At 36.9% G+C, this 24,725-nt stretch overlaps 1 protein-coding gene across 6 annotated transcripts in view; it reads left to right on the forward strand.

The window, feature by feature from the left end:
* UBE3D (ubiquitin protein ligase E3D) overlaps positions 1-24,725 on the forward strand; it is a 178,819-nt gene that overhangs the window by 92,971 nt on the left and 61,123 nt on the right. For all 6 annotated transcript variants that reach the window (XM_033235567.1, XM_033235565.1, XM_033235563.1 and 3 more), the window contains one exon: positions 24,024-24,162. In XM_033235567.1, the coding sequence (XP_033091458.1) occupies positions 24,024-24,162 (139 nt within the window). The remainder of the gene's footprint in view (positions 1-24,023; positions 24,163-24,725) is intronic.

Below are 24,725 nucleotides of genomic sequence, written 5' to 3' on the forward strand. Positions count from 1 at the left end.
GGTGGGTGCCCCTCCCCCAGCCTCGCTGCCGCCTTGCGGTGAGATCTCAGACTGCTGTGCTAGCAATGAGGGATGCTCCGTGGTGGTGGGACCCTCCGAGCCTGGCGCAGGATATAATCTCCTGGTGTGCTGTTTGCTAAGACCCTTGGAAAAATGCAGTATTAGGGTGGGAATGGCCAGATTTTCCAGTTACTGTGTGTCACAGTTTCCCTCGGCTAAGAAAGGGAATTCCCTTATCCCTTGTGCTTCCTGGGTGAGGCGATGCCTCGCCCTGCTTCGGCTCTCGCTCGGTGGGCTGCACCCACTTTCCGACAAGCCCCAGTGAGATGAACCCGGTACATCAGTTGGAAATGCCGGAATCACCCATCTTCTGTGTTGCTCATGCTGGGAGCTGTAGCCTGGAGTTGTTCCTATTCGGCCATCTTGGAACCCTCATAAATTATGTACTTAAGAGAGCAGAAATTTTTTGCACATGAATGATCTTGGTAATAAAAACCTATCTTCTATGCTGTGTTCATACATTCTTTCTTTGATATTCACAAGAAAGCTTTGAAGCTTAAAGGATAAGTATTATGACCCCTATTTTGTAGCTAAAAAGACAGCCTCAAAGGTGTGATAGAAAACACTTGGGAGCCAGGACTTGAGTTCTGGCTCTTCTGGGAGAAACATGTGCATGTTCATTTAACTTCCTGAACTTCAGTTTCCTTGTTTGTAAAATGAAACCCTATTTTACAATTATGTGAAAGAATTAGATAACATATAAGGTACTATGCAAATTTCCATTTGTCACTGAAGAAGATCATGGTCGGATTATTTTAATAAATGATCACTGTGTTGACAAAAGCAACTGGAATAGTAAGGAAACTCATCCATATGATATGAAATCACTCTGGGGACATAGTACTGGTATAAAAATAGACAATAGACCAGTAGAAGAGAATAGAGAACCTAGATAAAAAGTCATATAACTATAGTTAACTGGTTTTTGACAAAGATGACAAAAATATACACTGAGAAAAGGACACCCTTTTCAATAAATGGTGCTGGGAAAATTGGAAATCCATATGCAAAGAATGAAACCCTCTCTTACTGTATAAAAATCAAATTATACAGATTAAAGACTTAAATGTAAGACCTAAAACTATAAAAACGTGAGAAGAAAACTTAGGAAAAACTCTTCTGGAAATTGGCCTAAGCAAAGAATTCATGACTAAGCCCTCAAAAGCACAAGCAACAAAAACAAAAATAGACAAATAGGACTTAATTAAACTAAAAAGCTTGTGTACAGGAAAAGAAATAACTTAGTGAATAGACAACATGAAGAAGGGGAGAAAATATTTGTAAAATATGCAACTGACAGAGGACTAATATCCAGAATTTACAAGAAACCCAATGCAACAGAAAACTCCAAATAACTCCGTTAAAAAGTGGGCAAAGGACATGAATAGACGTTTTTCTTTTACATGCCAGAAAATGCTTAACATCACTAATCATCAGGAAAATGCAAATTAAAGCCACAGTGAGATATCATCTTACACCAGTCAGAATGGCTATTAAAATGTCAAAAAAGAACATGTTTATGAGGATCCAGAGCAAAGGGAACACTTGTACAATGTTGATAGGAATGTAAATTGGTACAACTTCTATGGAAAACAGTATTGAGAATTCTCAAATATAGAACTACCATTCAATCTAGGAATCCCACTACTGGGTATTTACCCAAAGGAAAATAAAGCATTATATCAAAAAGATACATTCATTTATGTATTTATTCCAGCACTACTCACAATAGCAAAGATATATAGTCAACCTAAATGTCCATCATTGTATGGCTGGATAAAGAAAATGTGGTATATATAAAGAAAGGAATGCTCTTTGGCCATAAAAAGAATGAAACCGTGTCTTTTGCAGCAATATGGATACAGCTGGGGGCCATTATCTTGAGTGAGACAACTGAGAAACAGGAAGTCATATACTGCATGTTCTTACTTACAACTGGGAGCTAAATAATGTGTTCACATGGACATAGAGTGTGGAATGATAGATGTTGGAGAGTTGGAAGGGTGTGAGGGGGGTAATGAAAAATTACTTGATTTGTATAGTGTACATTATTTTGGTGATGAATACACTAAAAATCCAGACTTCACCACTATGTAATATATCCATGTAACAAAATTGCATCTTACTCCATAAATTTATACAAATAAAAATAAATAAGAAATCAGTGTTGGAAGAAACTTGGGGAATGTTTAGCTTAGAGAAAAATCAGAAGAACCTGTTAAATGTTGTTGGATATTTTCTGAAGGGCTCAGGTTCTGAAGAGCAGATTTCACTCAGTTCAAAGAACTTCCTGGCAGTGAGTTTCCCTGTTATTGGAGTTTTTCAACAAAGACCAGAGAGGCACATGTTAGGAATGTTGCAGAGGAGCAAAATTCTTCTCAGGTTAATGTCTACTCCAAGGTTCTATCATAGAAAATTAACACAATTTCAGAGTTGGGTTGCGATTCCTGGTTACCGGCCCAAAGTTCAGAGAAGCACTAATGATAATGGTCCTGTAATGGTATAAAAATTGCAAAGGATTATCTATATGATGATTTAAAAAAATCATTTAGCAAGTATGTATTAAGCACTTACCATATTGCAGGATGATGTGCTAGGTACTGGGGCTCTTTTAAAAAGCCCTCTCTAGTGTTCAATTGTTGAATGTAAGATTCTGTTCTGCTAGCAATCATTGTCTCACATTTTGAATATACTGTTTCAGTTTTGATTTTCCCAGGTCTTATAAGGGAGGAGATAAAATGTTAACATTTCCCACTATGTATGTTTTGTAATTCCAACTGATTTAGTTTCCAATTTTGTTGGAACTTTCCTGCATAGACTTTCATTCTTCAGAGTAGAGTCAAAATGTGTTGAAATGACCTCCTACAAAAAGAAAGGGAAAATAGATCACCTAGTACAAAATGTGTTTTTGCATCCTAGGCTCTGAGGATAAAATGTGGTTACATGAGTAACGTATCAGAACCTTAATGCTATTTAAACGTACGGATGGGTGCATTGTGTGTATTTTGTGTATTTAAAATTGAGATTTTTGTTTGAACAGCATCTTTCATTTGGTATACTTCATGGTGATTTATCATAATAGACCGATTTAAATCATCTGAAATACCGAGACATATGAATTTTAACAATAACTTCCCCAAGGCTAGAGAAATAAGCAGGAGCTCAAACTGCTAGGTAGACTTTTTTTTTTTTTCAAACTCATATGCAAGTGTAAAACTTTTATGAGGCTGCTTTAACAAGGCCCTTTGGGACTTAGGGTTATTTATCTAAGCTCTTATTAAAAATGAAAACTTTTCTATGTTTAGCCCTGTAAAGCCAAACTGGTCCTAACAATACTGTAAGCTGGAAGAGCAAACACTGTTCTCTAGACTGACTTGAAAATAAAGTCAGGAAACTCTGGGGTCTCTCCCCTGACATTAACATAATAGAATAGTGACAGCAAAGCCAGTATTTCAAAGTCTCCTTTAATTAGGAAAATTTTACTCTACCATGCTTATAATTTAGGCTTTGACATGACTTACTGAAATGACTTCCAGCCCTAGAATCAAGCTGTTTCACTGAGCACTCCAGTGTCTCCATTAGCGTCAGCTTGCCCCAGGACTGTGTTGCCTGGTAGAAGATCTGGGAGCACCGTTTCATTTGTGGTATCTGCACTTGTTGAAGTATCTGTGGCTTGTGCCCTTTCCCACTGAGATGGGGGGCATGAGAGAGGGGTTGTTTCTGAGATTAATGTACCAGAATCTCTCCGTACATAACCCAGCGGAAGAACTGGAGCTGCTACAGGAAAAATTTTGTAATCTTGAAATGTGTTCAGCTTTTTTGTAGGTATGTTCAGGTTAAATGAGTCTGGGTCCTATAGTAAATCTATTTTTAGACAGATCTTGGGAGCTAAGATTTTGTTGTTGTTGTTTTTGTTTTTGTTTTGTTTTGTTTTGAGATGGAGTTTTGCTCTTGTCGCCCAGACTGGAGTGCAATGGCGCGATCTCAGTTCACTGTAACCTCCACTTCCTGGGTTCAAGCGATTCTCCTGCCTCAGCTGGGAATTACAGGCATCCACCACCACGGCTAGCTAATTTTTGTATTTTTAGTAGAGACGGGGTTTCACCACATTGGCCAGGCTGGTCTTGAACCTGCCCCAACACCCGGCTAATTTTTTGTATTTTTAGTAGAGATGGGGTTTCATCGTTTTAGCCAGGATGGTGTTGATCTCCTGACCTCGTGATCTGCCCACCTTAGCCTCCCAAAGTGCTGGGATTACAGGCATGAGCCACTGCACCCGGCCTACTTTTACCTTCTTTAACCTCAGTAGTACTAGTGTAAGTCATTAGAAATAATATTTCACTTAGCAGAACCTGGAGACTCTGAGTTAGTGCCTGTTTCAGAGGAAGTGAAAATGCTTCCCAGACAATAGAGGAGTAAGTGTAAAGCACATAGATGATGTTTCTAAGGAAGGAAGTACAAAACCACCAGCTGGCAATTATAGGTTAGAGTATAATGGAGACAAAGAGCAAACACCAAGAAGATGATGGTGGCAGAAATATTGGCTGAAGGTCAGAGGTAGAGGCAATACAAGTATAAAACTGACAGACTGGATTAAGAAAATGTGGCACATATATACCATGGAATACTATGCAGCCATGAAAAAGGATGAATTTGTGTCCTTTGTAGGGACATGGATGCAGCTGGAAACCATCATTCTCAGCAAATTATCACAAGAACAGAAAACCAAACACCACATGTTCTCACTCATAGGTGGGAACTGAACAATGAGATCACTTGGACTCTGGAAGGGGAACATCACACACCGGGGCCTATTATGGGGAGGGGGGAGGGGGGAGGGATTGTATTGGGAGTTATACATGATATAAATGACGAATTGATGGGTGCTGACGAGTTGATGGGTGCAGCACACCAACATGGCACAAGTATACATATGTAACAAACCTACACGTTGTGCACATGTACCCTAGAACTTAAAGTATTAAAAAACAAAACAAAACAAAACAAAACCCTTAAACAAATTGGGAGATGTCAGTATGAAGTTTGGGAACTACTATTCTATTCTGAAAGAATCTCAGAGCTGTTATAAATAGAGGGAAAATTGTATGTACACTTAGTTTTCAATGCTTCAACATGAGCAGCTGTTTTAACAGTTGAGTTCTTAGCCACTGTCAGGCATAGAATATTTTAATTTTGGAAAACCCAACTGTTAAAACAGCTGTTTTGTCTGATTAGACTTAAGCTGGCTTTGATTAAGTTGCAAGACCTAATGGGACCATAGCACCAGGCTATTATGGTGCTATGATTTTTTGATTTTATTGGACATAATAAAAAATCTGAATGGATGTTAGGTTGAGTGTTTGGTTGGACACTGACTCTCCAAAGAAGCCACATTCCCCGGTTTGTTTCTGCCAAGTGCTAAGGCAAATAGCACGGGCTTTTTTACCTTGTTCCTAGTTAATGAAAATTACTTGAAATAAATTTGCCTTACATTTCTTGGATGTGAGCTTTTTTCCTGGCACTTAAACGACATTTTTTCCTGATTCTATTAACATCTCTCTTAACCTCTTAATAATCTTCTCTTAATAATAGATAACATACCTACTCAGATCACCTCAAGTAGTCATTTGTGTTACTTATTTTGTATTCTTTGTTACCTAAGAAAAGAATTTGATTAATAGCAACATCTAAATTTGTCAATTTGTAGGTAATAAATTTTTTAATATCTATAGCAACTTGACTGATGCTAATGACAAAAATCTTAAATTCCAAATTTAGCACCATAGGTACCTTTCTTCATGGAAAAGACTACTTTTTAGGTTAGTTGTTTTTAAAAAATCTTAATTTAAATAACAATTGAGTTTACTTGTTAAGATAATTTGATCAGTTTCTCATACAAAAAAGTAATGTTAATCCATATTTTAAAGCATTCAAAGATGTTTCATTTCGTATATTTTCAAAACCAAAGTAGCTCTACTTTGTGTATATCACCAAAATCGTATATATTTCTTGTAAACTATTTGAAACAATATGAGAAAAAATAGAAGAAGGCCAGCAGAATTTTTATACTCATAGCCCACACTGATAACTACTGCCAGTATTCTGGCACTCTTCTTTACTTGCACCTCTTTATGTACATATACACAGAAGGATATGGCTAGAAAATTTAAGTTTGCATAGGCTAAGTGTAGTTATATGTGCTGTTCTTTATTTTTTTTAACTTATCAAAATATTATGACTATCTTTCCATGTCAGTTTAGATCTACAGTCATCATTTACGCATTGATTTTTAGAGGTCTCATACTTTAAAGCAATGACTTATTTTTGCTAGTTTCTAAAACTCAATATTGTAAGTAATTAGGAAGCAAAATTGAAGAATATGCTTGGGGGTCTTAATAAAGAGATGAACTCAGATATCAAAAGTATAATTTTGCTGCTTTCACTGAAAAATGTATGTGTTTATCTTATTAAACTAAAGCAAGTTTATATATTTTAGATATCATCAAAATTTAAGCAAAAGTATTTTGGTTACAAATTATTATATTTTTGTTATTTTAAAATAAAAAATAAGCATTTTTATTCAGATCATCTGGAAACATTGTGCTTTCTTCCTATATCCTAGAATACCCTAGACTGATAATTATAAGCTTTCCTCACTCTAACATTCATAAATATTTCTCATTAAATGTATGAATTGATTCAGAGGAGGACAGTTGTTTTAATATTCACAATATGATGTTTTAAAAAATAGTACAAGTTGTTTTTTTTTAAGCTCTTTTAACATTGGTAAATTCAGATGCCTAACTACCTTTCACAGCTTTCTTACAGTTACTTTACATTTCTAGAATACTGATTTCTTGAGTAGCTATATTTAACTCCTTCCTCACCCCCTGCCACACAAAGTTATGCAGTCAGCCTTCAGTATCCATAGGTTCCTTATCAGAGGATTAAGCCAACCACAGATGGAAAATATTCAGGGATTTAAAAAAAAACAAAAACAAAACAAAACAATAAAAAAATACAAATTTAAAAATACAGTGTAACAACTATTTACATAGTATTTACATTGTGTTAGGTATTATAAGTAATCTCAAGATGTCTTATATGGGAGGATATGTGCGGGTTATATGCAAACACTACACCATTTTAAGGGTGTAGTGAGCACATGGATGTTGTTATCTGCAGGTTGTTGTGGGGGATCCTGGAACCAATCCCCTATGGATACTTAGGGATCACTGTACACACATAAAAACCAGGGACTGGTTTTTATGGAAGACAGGTTTTCCACAGACCATAGCGGTAGGGGGATAGTTTAGGGATGATTCACGCACATTACATTTATTGTGCAATTTATTTCTATTGTGGGTTGGTGCAAAAGTAATTGCAATTTTTGCTATGACTTTTAATGACAAAAATCCCAATTACTTTTGCATCAACCTAGTATTGTTAGATTGTAATTCATAATGAAATAATTATACAACTTACCATAATGTAGAATCAGTGGGAGCTCTAAGCTTGTTTTCCTACAACTAGACAGTCCCATCTGGGGGTAATGGGAGACAGTGACAGATCATTAGGCATTAGATTCTCATAAGGAGCACACAACCTACATCCCTGGCATGCACAGTTCACAATAGGGTTCCGGCTCCTGTGAGAATCTAATGCTGCTGCTTATCTGACAGGAGGCAGAGCTCAGGCGGTAATGTAAATGATGGGAAGGGGCTATAAATTCAGATGAAGCTGTGCCGGCTTGGCTCACAGGCCGGTGTCGGTCTGTGTTCCAGGGGTTGGGGACCCCTGCTGTACAGGGTTGATTACCCACATTTTAAGTGTCTTTTTTATACCTTGGAACCAAATACTGAGGCTAGCCTCTTCAAAATGAACAGAATGTAGATTAATGAAATCCAACTATCAGAGATAGTTCATTTTAAGGGTGTCGTGACAAGGAAAGAGAAGCTAAGAATTTTATAATTTTTAATAAAAAATAGTGGCTTTTGTAAGTTTTAATGAAATTCTTCTTAGGTTTTAAAGCTGCCTTTTAAAAATATTTTGTTCTACCTCAGAAAAATTTAGCAAATATTTTTCTCTTGGACTCAGGGTACTCTTCAGGGAGGAGATGCCTTTTGGTGCATAAAGTCTTTGAATAAAACTGGATCATATTTTCCAGTTTCAATAATCAGACCTCGCTACAAGTCAGCTAATGAGTAAATAACAGATATAAAATTTAGAAGACTGTCAGGACTGACCTGGTAGATTTTGTTGGTTATATTTATTTTATGTAGGTACATACAAATCAAATTCTTATAGGAGAATCAAATCCAAGTTGGTAGAAATGAATTTTTCTCTAAGCCAAATAACTCTGGAAATTGATTCTCCTACTTTAAATGGGTGTGGCCAGTTTCGTGTGTGTGTGTGTGTGTGTGTGTGTGTTTTTTTTTTTGTACTATAACATTGTGTTGTCTTTTATTCAATCATACAAATTTGGGGATTCCTGAATAAGCTTTTACCTGTAGCAGAAACAACAGATTTCAGAACATTAGTAACTTCTCATTTATATAGCTTTTTAAAATAATTTTATAGCATATGCTTTCAAACAATACTCTAAAACATATATGTTTTCAATGTTAACTGGTAATGATTTTATTTCTATCATAGCTTATTTAAGAGAACAGTTACTTTAGAAGGATAGACTAGACATGTATTTCTTTTTAAAAATATAATTTTTGGTTATGTGAATGATTCATGTTCAGATTTCAAAGATAGAAAATGTCCTAAAGTGCATTCTTTTATTTATATCACTTCTTGAAAGTATAGCAGTCTGCAACATAAATGGTACAACAAAGAATACCAAACTATATTTTTATGTACATTTAAATTTACAGAATTATGTACCATTTTTAAGTATCTTAACTAAAACCAGGGTATTTCCAACATATAACTTATGTTTTTATATGATTATTTTTAAGAGCAGACTTAAAATCAACTCTACTAGAGTTACATTGAAATGTGACTTCACAAAAGGTATAAAGGCTTAAACTTGAGGGCATTTTCCAAAATCAAGGGCTCTTGCACAGGGGGCATGAGATCTTGGTATCTGGATTCTCATCTCTTCCCATGGAGGGAGGGACAGAATTCTTAGTCATTAGGATTTGTCTTCTAATGGGTCAGAGAAATCCACTTATGATTTAGGGTTATGAAATTCAGTCACTAGTAGCTAAGATACCAAGATTGATCGGGCCTCATGCATCTGAATTGAGTTATACCATTACCAACTGCCCTCTTGTGAAGGAACAGTATCTTGGTTTCCAAAGGAAGGGCATCCAAGGATAGACTGGGGAAGAGATATAAAAGGAAGCCAAGGATACTGAAGATGATGGTACTCTGTGAGGGTAGGAATGGAACTCTGTGGTTGCATATGATGCAGACAACCAGAACCCACCCTGTTCTGAAGGCATGGGCTGAGAGAGCTCTGCTAGATCATCTTTCTCTTTTCTGCTGAGACCAGACATGGTTTCACCATCTATCTCTGGTCTCATCATCTATTTCAGCACAATCACTCCAACCAATTTGAATTGAAAGATGAAGACCTATCCCAGGTCTAGGAAATCATCAAAGAAGAAAACGTCAAATATTTGGAATGCCTCTAATACAACTCCAAATAAAGCATCTATAAATAATGCCATTTTATCAATACTAGTAGTATCAATATTAATAATGTAAATATATTTCCTGACTTTTTAAAAAAAAATCTTTCTGGCAAAAATAAACCTTAAAAAGACATCAAGAGTATTTAAAAAAATAGAGACCAAGTGTGGTAGCTCATGCCTGTAATCCCAGTACTTTGGGAGGCCAAGACAGGAGGATCGCTTGAGGCTAGGAGTTCCAGACCAGCCTGGGCAACATAGTAACACCCTGTCTCAGTATTTTAAAAAAAGAAAACATCTTTAATCCTTGCTGTGTACCTTATGCATGCTAAAAACTTTGCATTCACACTGGCAAAGGACTTCCACTTTGGGACAGAGTGGGTAATGCTGATTAATGAAAGTGTCAGCTGAGTTTGGCCTCTATGGGACAGGGAATCTAGTAATGCCAAGTGTCATATTTACTTATGAGAATGTTATTAGAGTGGACCTAATTTATTATGTCTCAACCCGCATACTTTGACTGCCAGTTACTTAGGAAGGTGATTAGAGGATTGGAAATGCATTTCTCAGCCTCCTAAGTTTTTAACTGATTTCCTCTGATAATATAATAGAACATAGTAAAAATGTGAGCCAAAATACCTTATTTTTGAAAGCTTTTCATAAGTGGTTATATTTATTAATGTGCTAACAAATATTATGATATATAATTAGAAGTTAGTTCAAAATGGAACTATTTTAATTATTTTGTCAAAAAAATGCCAAATTAGAAAAAGAATTTTGACTGAAAAGCGGTGATCCGTACTCAGGGTTCCACGAATCTTGAAAACATTATGCTAAGTGAAAGAAGCCAGACCAAAAAGGCCACATACTGTATGATTCCATTTATATAAAAGAAGGGAATGAATGGACTTGGAGAGGGGGGTGATCTGGGAAATACCCAAAATTATATGCAAAATCCTCTTTGTAAACTGAAAGTTGAGGGGAGAGAGTCCCTAGGTTTTTTTGTTTGTTTTTTATTTGTTTGTTTTGAGACAGAGTCTTGCTCTGTCACCGAGGCTGGAGTGCAGTGACGTGACCTCTACTCACTGCAACCTCTGCCTCCTGGGTTCAGGCAATTCTCCTGCTTCAGCCTCCTGAGTAGCTGGGACTACAGATGCCTGCCACCACGCCCGGCTAATATTTTGTATTTTTAGTAGAGACAGGGTTTCACCGTGTTAGCCAGGATGGTCTCAATTTTCTGACCTCGTGATCTGCCCGCCTTGACCTCCCAAAGTGCTGGGATTACAGGCATGAGCCACCGTGCCCGGCAGAGAGTCCCTAGTGTTAACCATATTGTCATTGAGAACTATGACCTTCAAAATTGTTTAAAAATCACTACTTGAAAACCTTTTTAAAAATGAATTTCTGTCCTTTGTCCTCTTTTTATAAATTCATATAGGTTCTTTCTGTCAATAAGAGTTTCTGCCCTCTGCCTGTGATTTAAAAATTTTTTTGTTAGCAATACAATTTTTTAAAATTGTAAAACCCTTATAGATTATGGGTTTGTAGTAGTTTTTTAGAGTTTTTGGCAATATTTATTTTATTTTTACATATATGCCTGTAATACATCTTGAATTTATTTTTGAAAATGATATAAGATAGGCTTTTAAATTTATTTTCTTCCAGATGAGTGGTTATTTGAACTATCACCCTTAATAAATAATCAATTTTTCTGTCCTCAAATTGTGATAGTATATCATGGGTAAACACCATAGAAATATGTTACATTTCATTAGGGTCTATTTTTGGATTTTGTGTTTTGTTCCATGAATCTATTTGTCTACTTCTATATCAATACCATGTTGACTTGATTACATTAGTTTTATTATATGTTTTGGATCTGGAAAGCAAGTATGCCTATGGCATTCTTTTTGAAATGACCATGGTCATTTTCAAACATTTATTCTTGTGAGTAATATTATTTTATCCAGTTCCGATGAAAACCAACCCCTTTGGGATTCTAACTGAAATTACATTAAATTAAAATATAAATTTTGGGACCATTGACATTTTTATGAGATGAAGTATATCTTTCCATTTTTTCGTGTCTTGTTTTACGTTCTTGAGTAAGGTTATATAGTCTAATTTCTGTAGCTCTTTGTCTTTTTTGTTAAATTTTCTAAGTTTGTTTTGTTTTGTTTTTAGAGAGGGTCTCACTCTGTCACTCGGTCTGGAGTGCAGTGGGACGATCTTGGCTCACTGCAACCTCCACCCCCTGGGTTCAAGGGATCCTCCTACCTCAACCTCCCAAGTAGCTGAGCCCACAGGCGTGTGCCACAATGCCAGTCTACTTTTTTGTATTTTTAGTAAAGACAGGGTTTCACTATGTTGCCCAGGCTGGTCTCAAACTCCTGAGCTCAAGCAATCTGCCCACCTTGGCCTCTCAAAGTGTTGGGATTAGAGTTGTGAGCCACTGCACCTGGCCTCTTTCTAAGTGTTTTTATAATGATGTTCTTATTGTAAAAGAGGAATGTTTTTCCTATTTTTAGGCTTCACTTCCGCCCCACCCCACCCTACCCCCACCCCCACCCCTGCCCTATGTAATAGAGAGATTCTTGCTTTTTACATAAATATCTTGGGCACATTTTCTTCTCTCTTGTTGTTAACACAGTCTCTCAGACTTTCTAAGTAAAACAGTCATATCACCAGGGGAAAAGGGGATTAATTTTAACATCTCCTTTACAAGAAAGTGTTAATCAATGACAGTGACCACTCCTACTTCCTGATTTCAATTGTGATAATTGTATGTTTTGCCATTTATAATTTGATTTTGAGTATTGCTTACAAACTGATGAGAAAAGGCCTAATAATTAAGGCTACTGATGGCATTCCTGAAGTTGTACAATGAAGGACCTCTGCAAATGACTCAACAAAATTGAAAATAAGATAAAATTTTTAAAATGCAATTCACAGCAAATCCAAACAGCCAACAAATATATGAAAAGAAACTCTAGTTCACTAAAATTAAGCAAATATAAACCAGATGAATATCACAAAATAATTTTACTTCCATCAAACTTTAAAAATCCCAACTGTTAGTTCATTGTTGGTGGGAGTATGGGGCAAAGAGTACTCTGATGACTGGTTGTGGAAATGTGAATTGGCAGACTTTCCAGAAATATCTATTAAACTTTAAAAAATGCATATACACATCAATCTGATATTACTGCTCTTAAGATGCTATTCCAAACAAATTAGAGTACCAGAATGTAAAGAAATGTAAGCAAGGACCTTATTGTAATATTGTTCATAGCAGGGAAAGAAAACTGGGAGAAAAGATAACCAAAGTATAGTATTTTAGACGTACACACCTTGATGTGTTATATAGCCATTAAAGAGAGTGAATTATTAGTCCCAGAGCAGTTGATTTGAGGTCAGAGAGTGGTCAGTGGATAGTGAGAGATGGAGTGGGGGGCAGGGGAAGTAGGGAGAGGTGAGGGAGGTTAAAAGGGGGAGAATGCAGTACAATATGGAATTTGGCAAATATTTCTTAAACAGGACACAAAAAGTGGTAAGCTTCAAAAATACAAAAGCTTGATTACATCAAAATTAAGAACTTTTTAAGCGTGTGCTTATCATATGACCCAGCAATTGCATTTTGGGGGCTTTTATCCTGGAGAAATGAAAACTTAATGTTCACCCTGAAACCTATACACAGATGTTCATAGCAGCTCGTAGCTGTTATAATAGCCCCAAACTGAAATCAGCCCAAATGTCCTTCAGTAGATGAATGGATAAACAACTGTGATTATATTCCATGGAAATTTACTCAGCTATAAAAAGGAATGAAAGCTAGGTATGGAGTTGAGTGGCCTGTAATTGCACCTACTCTGGAGACTGAGGCGGGAGGAGTTTGAAACTAGCCTCGAAACTATAGTGATCCATCTCTTACTTTTTTTTTTTTTTTTAAACTTAGTCTGATGTAACAGTGCACGTCTCTAGAACCAGCTTCTCAGGAGGCTGAGGTGGGAGGATCACCTGAGCCCAGGAATTTAAAACTGCAGTGAGCTATGATCACGCCACTGCACTCCAGCCTAGGTGACAGAGCAGGACCCCATCTCTTTTTAAAAAAGAAAAAAAATATGAACTGTTGATACAATTACTTGGATGAATCCTGAGGGAATTGTGGTGAGTTTAAAAAAAAAAAAAAAGACTACGTATTATATGATTCTACTTATGTAACATTCTTGAAATAACAAAATTATAAAGATGAAGAACAGATTAGTGGCTGCCAGTGGGTAGGGAGTGGAAGAGACGGGGAAGGGAGGTGGTTGTGCCTCTAAAGAGTTACCTTAAGAGATCCTCATAATGGAACTGTTTTGTATGTTGGCTGTTCAGTGTTAAAGTGGTCACATGAGTCTGCACATGTGAAATAATTGCCTAGAAGTAAATACACAGAGACACACACAAATGAATGCATATTTAAACATGAGGTTTAAAAAAGTTTGGTGAATTATATCAATGTTGATGTAGTTATCCCAAATGTTACCATTGGGGGAAGCTGGGTGAAGGATAGACAGCATCTCTGTATTTCTTACAAATGCATGTGACTCTACACTTATCTCAGAATAAAAAGTGGGAAGAAATGGTTTAAATATTTAAAATGGAAAAAATTAAGGACAAGGCAGAACAGATGCCAGCTTGACAGAGTAAATCATTTGAGGCTTGATTTTTCCATTTGGGGCAGGGAATTGAAATAAAAGGTTAATAAAATAGAAATAAGCATGAAAAAATATTTTTAAGGTAGTGAACTACATAGTATAGAGGCCAATTTGTCTCACATTTTGTTTGCAAGTAAAAATTTTCTAGAATTAATTACAATAGCAACCATAATATGTTTGAGTTTCTGTTGGCAATATTTACTAGTTCTAGTAGTTCACTGTTACATAATTAAATCAGTGCATTCAACATTCATCTATCTTGATTAGAAAGAGCCAAATAGATCTATAGGTATCCCTAGAGCTGATTTAATTTTTCCACAGATTCTCTTTTTGTTACATTTTTTTTTTTTTTTTTGAGACGGAGTCTCCCTCTGTCGCCCAAGCTGGAGTGCAGTGGCCGGATCTCAGCTCACTGCAAGCTCCGCCTCCCGGGTTCACGCCATTCTCCTGCCTCAGCCTCCCGAGTAGCTGGGACTACAGGCGCCCGCCACCTCGCCCGGCTAGTTTTTTTTTTTTTTTTTTTTTTTGTACTTTTTAGTAGAGACGGGGTTTCACCGTGTTAGCCAGGATGGTCTCGATCTCCTGACCTTGTGACCCGCCCTCCTCGGCCTCCCAAAGTGCTGGGATTACAGGCTTGAGCCACCGCGCCCGGCCTGTTACATTTAAATATAATATACATACCATAACATTTGTTCTTTTAAAGGGTACAATTCAGTGGTTTTAAATATATTCACAAGGTAGTATCACTATCTAATTTCAGAATGTTTCTGTCACCCTAAAATGAAACTCTGCCCACTAGCAATCACTCCCCATTCCTCCTTCCAGCCCCTGACAACCCCTAATCTGCTTTCTATCTTTATGGATTTGCCTATTCTGAGCATTTTATATAAATGGAATCATACAGTATGTGGCATACAGATGAGAAATGCCTTAAAAGACATACTAGTCAGTTGCAATATATGGATCTTATTTAGTCCAAACTCAAACTGTAAAAAAAATTAATGAGTCAGTTGAAGATATTTGAGCACTAACTACAGACTTGATATGAAAGAATTTTTACTTTTTTCAAAGTGTAATAAATTATATTGTGGGTATTCTTTTTTAAAAAATCTATCTTTAATAATACATACTGAATTATTTCCTCATGAAATGAATGATATGTTGTCTGGGATTTCTTCCAAAATAATTCAGATGGGTTGGTGGGTAGCGTGTGGAGATACAAATGAAACAAAGTTGGCCATGTGAGAATAATGGCTTGAAACTGGGTCTTGGGTACATGGGGTTCATTACACTTTTCTCTCTTATTTTCATATTGTATTTGAAATTTTCCATAATGAAAAGTTTTTAAAATCTGAAGAAGTAGCTGGCCTCTTTAGATGGACTCCTAATTATTATGTTCTTAATGATATCACTTCTAATTATGCAGTTTCTGACAGGCTTGTTTGTAGGGTGGATTCTCATCTTCTTCTTCTTCTTTTTTTTTTTTTTTTTGAGATTGAGTTTTGCTCTTGTTGTCCAGCCTGGAGAGCAATGGCACTATCTCGGCTCACCACAACCTCCGCCTCCCGGGTTCTAGTGATTCTCCTGCCTCAGTCTCCCGAGTAGCTGGGATTACAGGCATGCGCCACAATACCTGGCTGATTTTTTGTATTTTTAGTAGAGATGGGGTTTCTCCATGTTGGTCAGGCTGGTCTTGAACTCCCAACCTCAGGTGATCCACCCGCCTCGACCTCCCAAAGTGCTGGGATTACAGGCGTGAGCCACTGTTCTCTTCTTTAATGAAAGTGTTCCCAGTCTAATTTCTGTGTTCTCAGCGACTGGTGTCTCTCAATGATACAAGCATTTATAAAAGACAAAATTTCTTATTTTTTTGGCATGAAGTAATACATTTAATTTTGAGACTGCCTTATTGGTGTCTTATTTAAATGAGAACCATTTTCCCCATGCTTTTTGATGTGTGGGAGATTTGCCTTGACAAACTTACAGGTCATATGGGCAAAGTTTGAAAGGCATGGTATTTAGGAATTGTGCACTTGAATTCTCTCAAGAGCCCTCTAATTCAAAGAGAATTAAAGACCAATTTTGCCTTTTGTGATTTAAAAGGGTCAAATTTTTCTTCTGTCATTTTCAAAGAAAAATGTTCTTGTGGATACTGTTCATTACTTAATGAACTTTGTTTTGACAAACAGTCGTTTGTGTGTGCCTTTTTTCAGGGTCTATTTTTATTTAATTAATGCTTTTGAAATACTTTAAGTATAATGCAGTCAATATGGCTAATCAGAACAGACATTCCAATATATTTAGATGTTTCAAAACGTTGTATTCCTAAGAGTGGCTTATAAGAATTTCAAAATTTTGGTTATGTATTAAATAGGTGAATGTTTATAAAATTTCTATCACTAAGTTGTTGTCATTTGCTTGTTTTGCTAGTTTGAGAGCTTAAATTGATGGACGTATCATTGGTATAGCTTTAAAATTGAGCATCTAAAATGTACAGGTATAAACAACATAATATTTCAATATCTTTAATATGCTCTTTGCTTTCTTGGGTTCTTCTAGGTTTGAAGAGTTCAAATTATCTACTAAAATATGAGAAATGAGGTTTAAGTTAAATATTTTCATCTTGAACTCTGTTATACATACCATTTTTTTCTTCTCTACACAATAATATGTTAGATTCCTTTTAAATATTTTAATTTGGATAGAGTTGTTATATCATTTCTGTTTGTCATTTTAACCTGTGTTAGATTAAACGACCTCCATGTTTCCTAGAAGACTGTATCACCTTTCTATTTACTTAGGTTCTTTTCTTGATATTGATTGGTTTGATTCATTCTCAATTTCACTATTTTTGTTAGAAGTGATAGAAAGTGACCTTTTTTCCCCTTCTCAATGCCTCTTTGAAAATAGATAGGCCATAGTTGCTTCTCTAGGGAATTTTGACAAGGCAAAAGTTTAGAAATAAGGATGGTGTGTCCTCTACTTGTATTTTGGTCAGTTAGACTAAGGTCGTCTGACTGACAGTTCTGATCTCCTAGGAAAGCTTTTCCTCTCTCAGTACTTTAAAAATCACAGAAGTAAGTTTCAATTGATGTTTTGTTCATTGTTCCTTTTGAAGTATCTTTCTTATTGACTTATAGTGGATAATTACTGATTTAGGTCCAATAGTCTGTGATGTCTTTGTAGGAAATACCAGAAATGTTCCAGATTCTGCCCTATGGTTGTTAAAATGCTTGTATCAACAGACATTTGTATTGATATTTAATGTCAGTTGATACTGAATGTCAACTCAATTGGGTTGAAGGATGCAAAGTATTGATCCTGGGGTGTGGATGTGTCTGTGAGGATGTTGCCAAAGGATATTAACATTTGAGTTAGTGGGCTGGGAAAGGCAGACCCACCCTTCATCTGGGTGGGCACCATCTAATCAACTGTCAGCTCAGCCAGGATATAAAGCAGGCAGAAAAACATGAAAAGGCTAGATTGACTTAGCCTCCCAGCTTACATCCTTCTCCCATGCTGGATGCTTCCTGTTCTCAAACACTGAACTCCCAGTTCTTTAACTTTGGGACTGGGACTGTTTTCCTTGCTCCTCAACTTGCAAACAGCCTATTGTGGGATCTTGTGATTGTGTGAGTTAATACTCCTTAATAAACTTCTCTATATATCTGTCTATCTTATTAGTTCTGTTTCTCTAGAGAACCAAGACTAATATAATATGTGAGTCATGGGTAGGGTTGCAAGTGACACCTCTGGCTTTGTCAACGTATGTCCTAAATTCCACATAATGAGTTTGGTGATTGTTTTAGGATATACCATATAGATTCAGTATGCTAAGTCATTTCTTCCTCTTTCCATTTTGTTCTCTTTTCTTTATTTCTTTCTCCCTAAATTAAAAAAAAAAAAAAAAAAGATGAAAACTTTACCTGAAGTTTTGAGGGAAAGTTACCTGTAGTTCTTACTCTCCTAAACAACTAATTTCATTTTTTATTTATTACTTCCTTTGTTCATATGTATGAATGCTTCCTGTGATTAAAGTAATATTTTATGTGATTGAAACATTAGAAATAAGTCCTGAGACTCATGAAAAACATACTGTGGGAATAGAAATAGCAGGATGAACATTAGGAATTTGAGCCATATTAGACCCAGCTAGTTTGTCTAATTTCAAAAATAAGATTGTTCAAATTATTTTAAGATGAAGTGTTTTGAGATATCTAGAACGTACCCTATAATTTGCCTTTGGGGTTTTTAATCTCTTTGGGTGGAATTAAATAATGCTTAATATACTTTTGCCTTGTTCATGGAGTATTAAAAAGAATAGGATTTAGATGGTAAAGATCATGCTTGAGATTTTTTTCCCTATCATTTATTGGGTCTGTGATCAAGATAATGCTCGTTTCCTTCATGTGCTTCAATGGGAATAAAAATTGTTAAATCACAGAATATTTTAAGGATTAAGTTTAAAATGCCAGTGTTGGATTTACATACCATGCAAATGTCTGTGTAGAGACATTGGTAACTAACTTGATAACTAATTGTATCTTTTTTGTGACTGTGGTTATCATTACTGTAACAATGTCCTTCTGTATAAATTTTGATAGTTTGATGCATTGGACAGGTTGTGTACCTGACTCAAAGGTCCTGTGAGGAAACTAGGCTCCAGAGTGCTTTTCCATGATCACTCGCTGGTGAGTGACAAGGCAGTGCCAATGTATTTTTATTTCTATTTAAGTGTCCATTTTTGATAGATCGTACCATAGCCATTTAGCAGCATATTGAAACTTTAAGGCAGCACTTAAAATTTCCTTTGTCTGAATCAGAAATCACATCAACAGCATAATGTTAACTTGTTTCTGATTACAAAAATAAAACTTGGAAAATAAAAGGGTAAAGAAGAAAATGTAAAAACCAGATTATTATTTTCCTGTAGTGGAAACAACCGTGAGTGTATTGCCTCTTCATCTTTTTTTCTCATCACATGGTTATTTTCACTTACTCTAACATGAGTATTTTTCAATGTCTATTTTACTACCTTTCCTAGTCAAGTTTTGAAGTAAATACACACACACACACACACAAACACACACACACACACACACACAATAAATTAGCAACTTTTTTGTTTGTTTTTTTGAGATGGAGTTTCACTCTTGTTGCCCAGGCTGGAGAGCAATGGCACAATCTTGGCTCACCGCAACCTCTGCCTCCTGGGTTCCAGCAATTCTCCTGCCTCAGCCTCCCAAGTAGCTGGGATTACAGGTGCACACTGCCACCACACCCAGCTAATTTTTTGTGTTTTTAGTAGAGACGGGGTTTCTCCATGTTGATCAGGCTGGTCTCGAACTACCAACCTCAGGTGATCCACCAAATAACTTCTTAAAAAAAGGTCAAAATACTCAACTATATTTTGCAAGCCAAAGGGTTATCTTGCAGAAGAAGTAGGCACTTGCAGATTCAGTTATTAAAGTCCTACTTATGGTTTGCTTGGAGAGGATAATATATACAGTGTCCTCAGCAGTCATTGTGGTGTGGTGCGAATAGCACAGGCTTTGCATTCAGGCTGACCTGACTGAATCCTGGTCCCACTACTTGCTAATTGCATGATGTTGGACAATCACTTAACTTCTCTGACCTTTGGTTTCCTGTCTTTAAAATGGGATGAATGATGCATACCATTCAGGGCTGCTTTAGGATTAGAGACAGCAAATATAACTAAAGTGCCTGACCTGGTGTCTGGATGTGTTAGCCATAGGATAAGTGATAGTCAGAAGAAATCTAAGGCCTTAGGCTTACAAAACTGAAGTAATTTTGTAAAAATTAAAGGCAACCATGTTATAGCCGTAGTTAACTAAGTAACTGTGTCTTCAAAATATTTATTTGCATAATTTACCATTTTCCCTTTCTCTTGCAAATATGTTACTGCCCAAAGAGGAATGGAAAATGATGAAAAAGTGACTGTCTGGAGATGCTTTCTACCCTGGCAGGCCATGGTCCAGGCTACAGTGTTTACCTCATTTCAGGAAGGTCCAAAGCATGATGGGCCTGGAATAGGTCTTAGAGATTCACTGATGAGTTCCCAAGGAACATTCACAATCCAGGGCAAGAGATTCAATTCAGAAAATGCAAAAACCTTTTCACCATACTTTTAAAAAAATTCAGAATAGGCTTCAGTGAACCCTATTGTGGGTGGCAGGAGTTGGGGTCAGGGGTATAAATTCTGAAAACTTGAGTTGTTTTATTGAACATAACAAATGTTGGGGAAAATTAAAAAGCTATTTCTTTTAGCCAGTAAGAGGTTAATACCTGACTGTGTCTGCAGAAAAGCAACATTGAGGCAATTTTTAAATCTTTATTTCCAAATAAGATGAGAAAGTTAGAGGAAATCACTCATATCTGATCTAGAAAGAATTAGAGACATAGACATATCCCAAATAAGAATACTAGTAAGGCATTTGTTTTATTAAAAACTTGCCTAATACCATACTTATATCACTTACAAATGCCTTACTAGTATGTAAGTGATGTAAGTATGGTATTAGGCAAGTTCTTATAAAGGAAGCAGGACAATATCTCTAAGAAAATGATACGTAAGTGGGTCTCAAAAGATGAACAGAAATTCGGCAGCAAGGATAACTGCCTTCCAGGCCCAGTTAACTGTATATGTAAGTCAACAGTGGATTATGGAGAGCATGAGGAAGGAGTGTGGGTGGAGAGTGAGCTTAGAGCCACTGCACTAGTACTAAGTTTGAATTACGGAAAAGACAGCAATGTTTTAATTTTCATTCAAGAGAAATGTCGAAAATGTTATATAATGAGCAAAAGCAAAAAGAATAGCAGAGCCAGTCAATCAATATAAGATGATTTTTTAAACACAGAAAAGACACTTAAATGTGCCTTTGCCTATGAAGGAGTGAAGGACATGCCATCCCAAAATATGTCAGATTGGTATATTGATTGTTTAGAGGTGAAAACTTTGGAGAAATTGGAATTTCATGAGGCTATGTGGACGGGATGCCTTCCTGAGCTAGGAGCTTCTGTATACAGAAGAGACACTGAATGAAATTGCCAAGATGATGATGTATATCCCCAAGGAGGAACAACTCTTTTCTTCCCAAGACTGCAAGCCTATTTCCCAGAGGATTAACTACTTCCTGTCAGGAAGGCTAGATGAAGACTTTCTGGAGCTGCCTTTCTTCCACTAATGGGACCCTGGGACCTGTAGGAGCACCCCGTTTGGGACTGTGAGGTGCTTGAAGGGGTGTGGACTGGCATCCAGCAGTCACTAACACATAACTGGTGTGTAAAAGGCAGGCATTACATTAGAAGCATAGTCAATCCTTTTTTTGGAGGTCCCACTGAAATAGGAACTTGGATCACTGGATTCAAAGATCACTTGGTGCCTTAAAGACACGCATTCCGAAGTGGAATGTGGTTGAAGAAAGTGGGCCAGGTGGTTGAAGAAAGCCATGTGGGAGCTCAACAAATCCCAAGGGCTTATTATGATGCTGCAGATGGTCTCCTTAGCATCTCAGCTCTTCTGCAAGGAAGAGCTTGGGTGTTAGGCCTCAGAGGCTGTAAGGTCCTCGGGTTACAGAGCAGGAGAGAATGAAGTTCTGTGACCCAGGGGTGGAGAGTACACTCTAGGTTTGCAGGCTGGTGGTAGGTACTCCCAGAGGAAAGCCAAGCTGCTTCTGTTGTGAGCGGATCAGCAAAGAGCCTCTGGCTGAAGGGAAAAGTGCACAGAGGAAGATATTTTACAAATCAGGGCAGTTTAGGCCAAGACTTACTATGCTCTACAAATTTTGAGGGGGGTGGGGAACTTTTTACAAACAAGTAGGGGTCTTGACATATTATATATAAAGATTAAAATTTTTGATTTTTCTAAAAAAAAAAAAAAATTAAAGGGCAAGGTTTGTCCTTTCCTGCATGCAGCAAGCAATCAAGATTCCTCTGGGAAGAGCACCCTCTCGATACAAAGGTGAGAAAACAGCGCTTATCACCAGAGACTTGGAATTGGAGGCTGCAATGGATCTGAATAAATATATTTACCTTATCTTCCATCTGTTTTACACACCCCACACCATATATCTCCAGTGACTGCCCTGAAAAATTTACTTCCTCTAGCCAGATTTTCCTTGTCCTGTTATGTTTCTCATACTTATCACTCTGTGCCTAAAAATGTATAAAAGCATCTTGCTTTGGCTACTTCTTTGGACTTCACTTGCTTGTAAAGATCCCCGTGTACATGTAAAACTAATAAAATTTGTAGACTTTTCTCTTGTTAATCTGCCTGGTGTCAGTTTGGCTCCCAGATCCAGCTGAAGAGCCTACTAAGAGCTAAAAGGGCAATGGAGGTGATCTGTTCTCCTCTACACTAAAACTGGACCAGTGTCTTATTCCAGTCCAACTAGTTGGCCAGTGCTTCAAAGGAGAGTGAACTCCATTACCCCACATCAGAAATCTGTTAGCATAATAAGTAACCTGATTGATAAAACATCTAAACCATTTGCCATGACTTGTTCTGTAAAATGTTTAAAATCCATCATGCCCCGAACCACTGATTCTCTCCAAGTTTCCATTATTCACCACTGATTTAGTTAAAGATTGCTTTTCAGAAAGAAGTTTATAGAAGTGGCAAAAAATACATATATATTTATATAAACAAATATAAATATTATATACATATATCTTTAAATTTAGTGATAAGAGACACTTTGGTCACAGATCAGATAGGAAATAAGTAAATAGAAAAGTTGAAAACCTAAAACTCATGCTATTCTTACTACTTTATTTTCTCATAATTATTTTTTGATGTTTCCCTTTACTGTAAGCACTAGATGAGGAGCCAGGAAGCCAGGATTCTAGACCCAGCCATATCTCTTTCTACACATTGCCTCATCTCAAACACATCCTTTTACTTCTCTAGCCCTTGGTTTCCTGATCTCTAAAATGAAAGGATTTTCAAATAGGTTCCGCAGGATATAGCAGAGATGCTTCAAGGGCCACTCTGGAAGATGAAGGGAGGCCTCCTGCCAACCTTTCCCCTTCAGACAGAGCAGCTTCACTTTTATTTGTATTGTAAGTTGGGGCTGTTACAAGATTTTTTTTTTTTTTTTTTGACAAAAGGATTCTGTCACTTTTTAAAAGTTTGAAAATCACTGAGCTAAATGTTCCATAAGGGCCTATCCGACTCAGAAAACCAGTTTCATAGCTGTAGAATGGGGATGACAATAGTTCCTTCTCTTAGGTTGCTGAGAGGTAAACAAGATATTACATGTAGAATAGGGCATAGAATGTAGGGAGCATTCAGTGTGTTAGCCGTTAGTCTCTGCCACCCCTTCCCCAGCGGGTCCCACACAACTAAGACAGCATTTCCTGTGACTGCATACTTCAGAGTATGAAATGATGGCCTGAAAAATTGCCTGATCCATCTGCTTTATATCAACAACACCATCAAAATGTCTTGGACATGTTCTCTGTGAATTTTTAATATAGTTTATTTCTAGTTTTTGTGCTTTGCCTTTTTCTCCCACAATTGAATTTTCTTCTTTCATTTCAAATTTTAAAATAATTATGATAATGCGTTTTTGAAAGTTAATGTGTTGATGTGTTCCAGACTTGTCAGCTTGTGGGAAAGTGACATCAGCGTCCACCCGCTAACCCTGCCCTCTTCAACCTGCTTGGAGCTGCTGTTGATATTATCAAGGAGTAATGCCAATCTGCCTTCATCCCTTCGCCATATGAATTCCTTTCAGGTGAGCAATGGCTTCTTTTCTAGGCTGTGATTTCTCAGTTTTACTTAGAATTATTTTTCAAGGATCCTCTCTTTCACAGGAGATAGCCCGTGGAATTCCCCAGTTTCAAATCGTAGCAATAAGCATAATGCATGTATTGCTTTATCTATATGTTTTTTGTTTGTTTTTTGGAGGCAGAGACTCGCTCTGTTGCCCAAGCTGGAGTAAAGTGGTACAGTCTCGGCTCACTGCAGCCTCTGTCTCCCAGGTTTAAGCGATTCTCATTCCTCAGCCTCCCGAGTAGCTGGGACTACAGGTGCATGCCACCGCACCTGGCTAATTTTTTGTATTTTTAGTAGAGACAGGGTTTCACTGTGTTGCCCAGGTTGGTCTTGAACTCCGGAGCTCTGGCAATCCAACTGCCTCAGCCTTTCAAACTGCTGGGATTACTGGCATGAACCGCCACATCCCGTCTTTGTCTATCTCTTTTTAAATAAATGAACAAATAGAGGCTCAGAATTGACTAGGTCATTGTCTAGTTGTGGCAGAACTCACAGCTCTATAACTCCAGGCTTTGTTCTCCA

Source organism: Trachypithecus francoisi, unplaced genomic scaffold (genome assembly GCF_009764315.1).
Source record: "Trachypithecus francoisi isolate TF-2019V2 unplaced genomic scaffold, Tfra_2.0 Lachesis_group15, whole genome shotgun sequence".
Taxonomy (NCBI): domain Eukaryota; kingdom Metazoa; phylum Chordata; class Mammalia; order Primates; family Cercopithecidae; genus Trachypithecus; species Trachypithecus francoisi.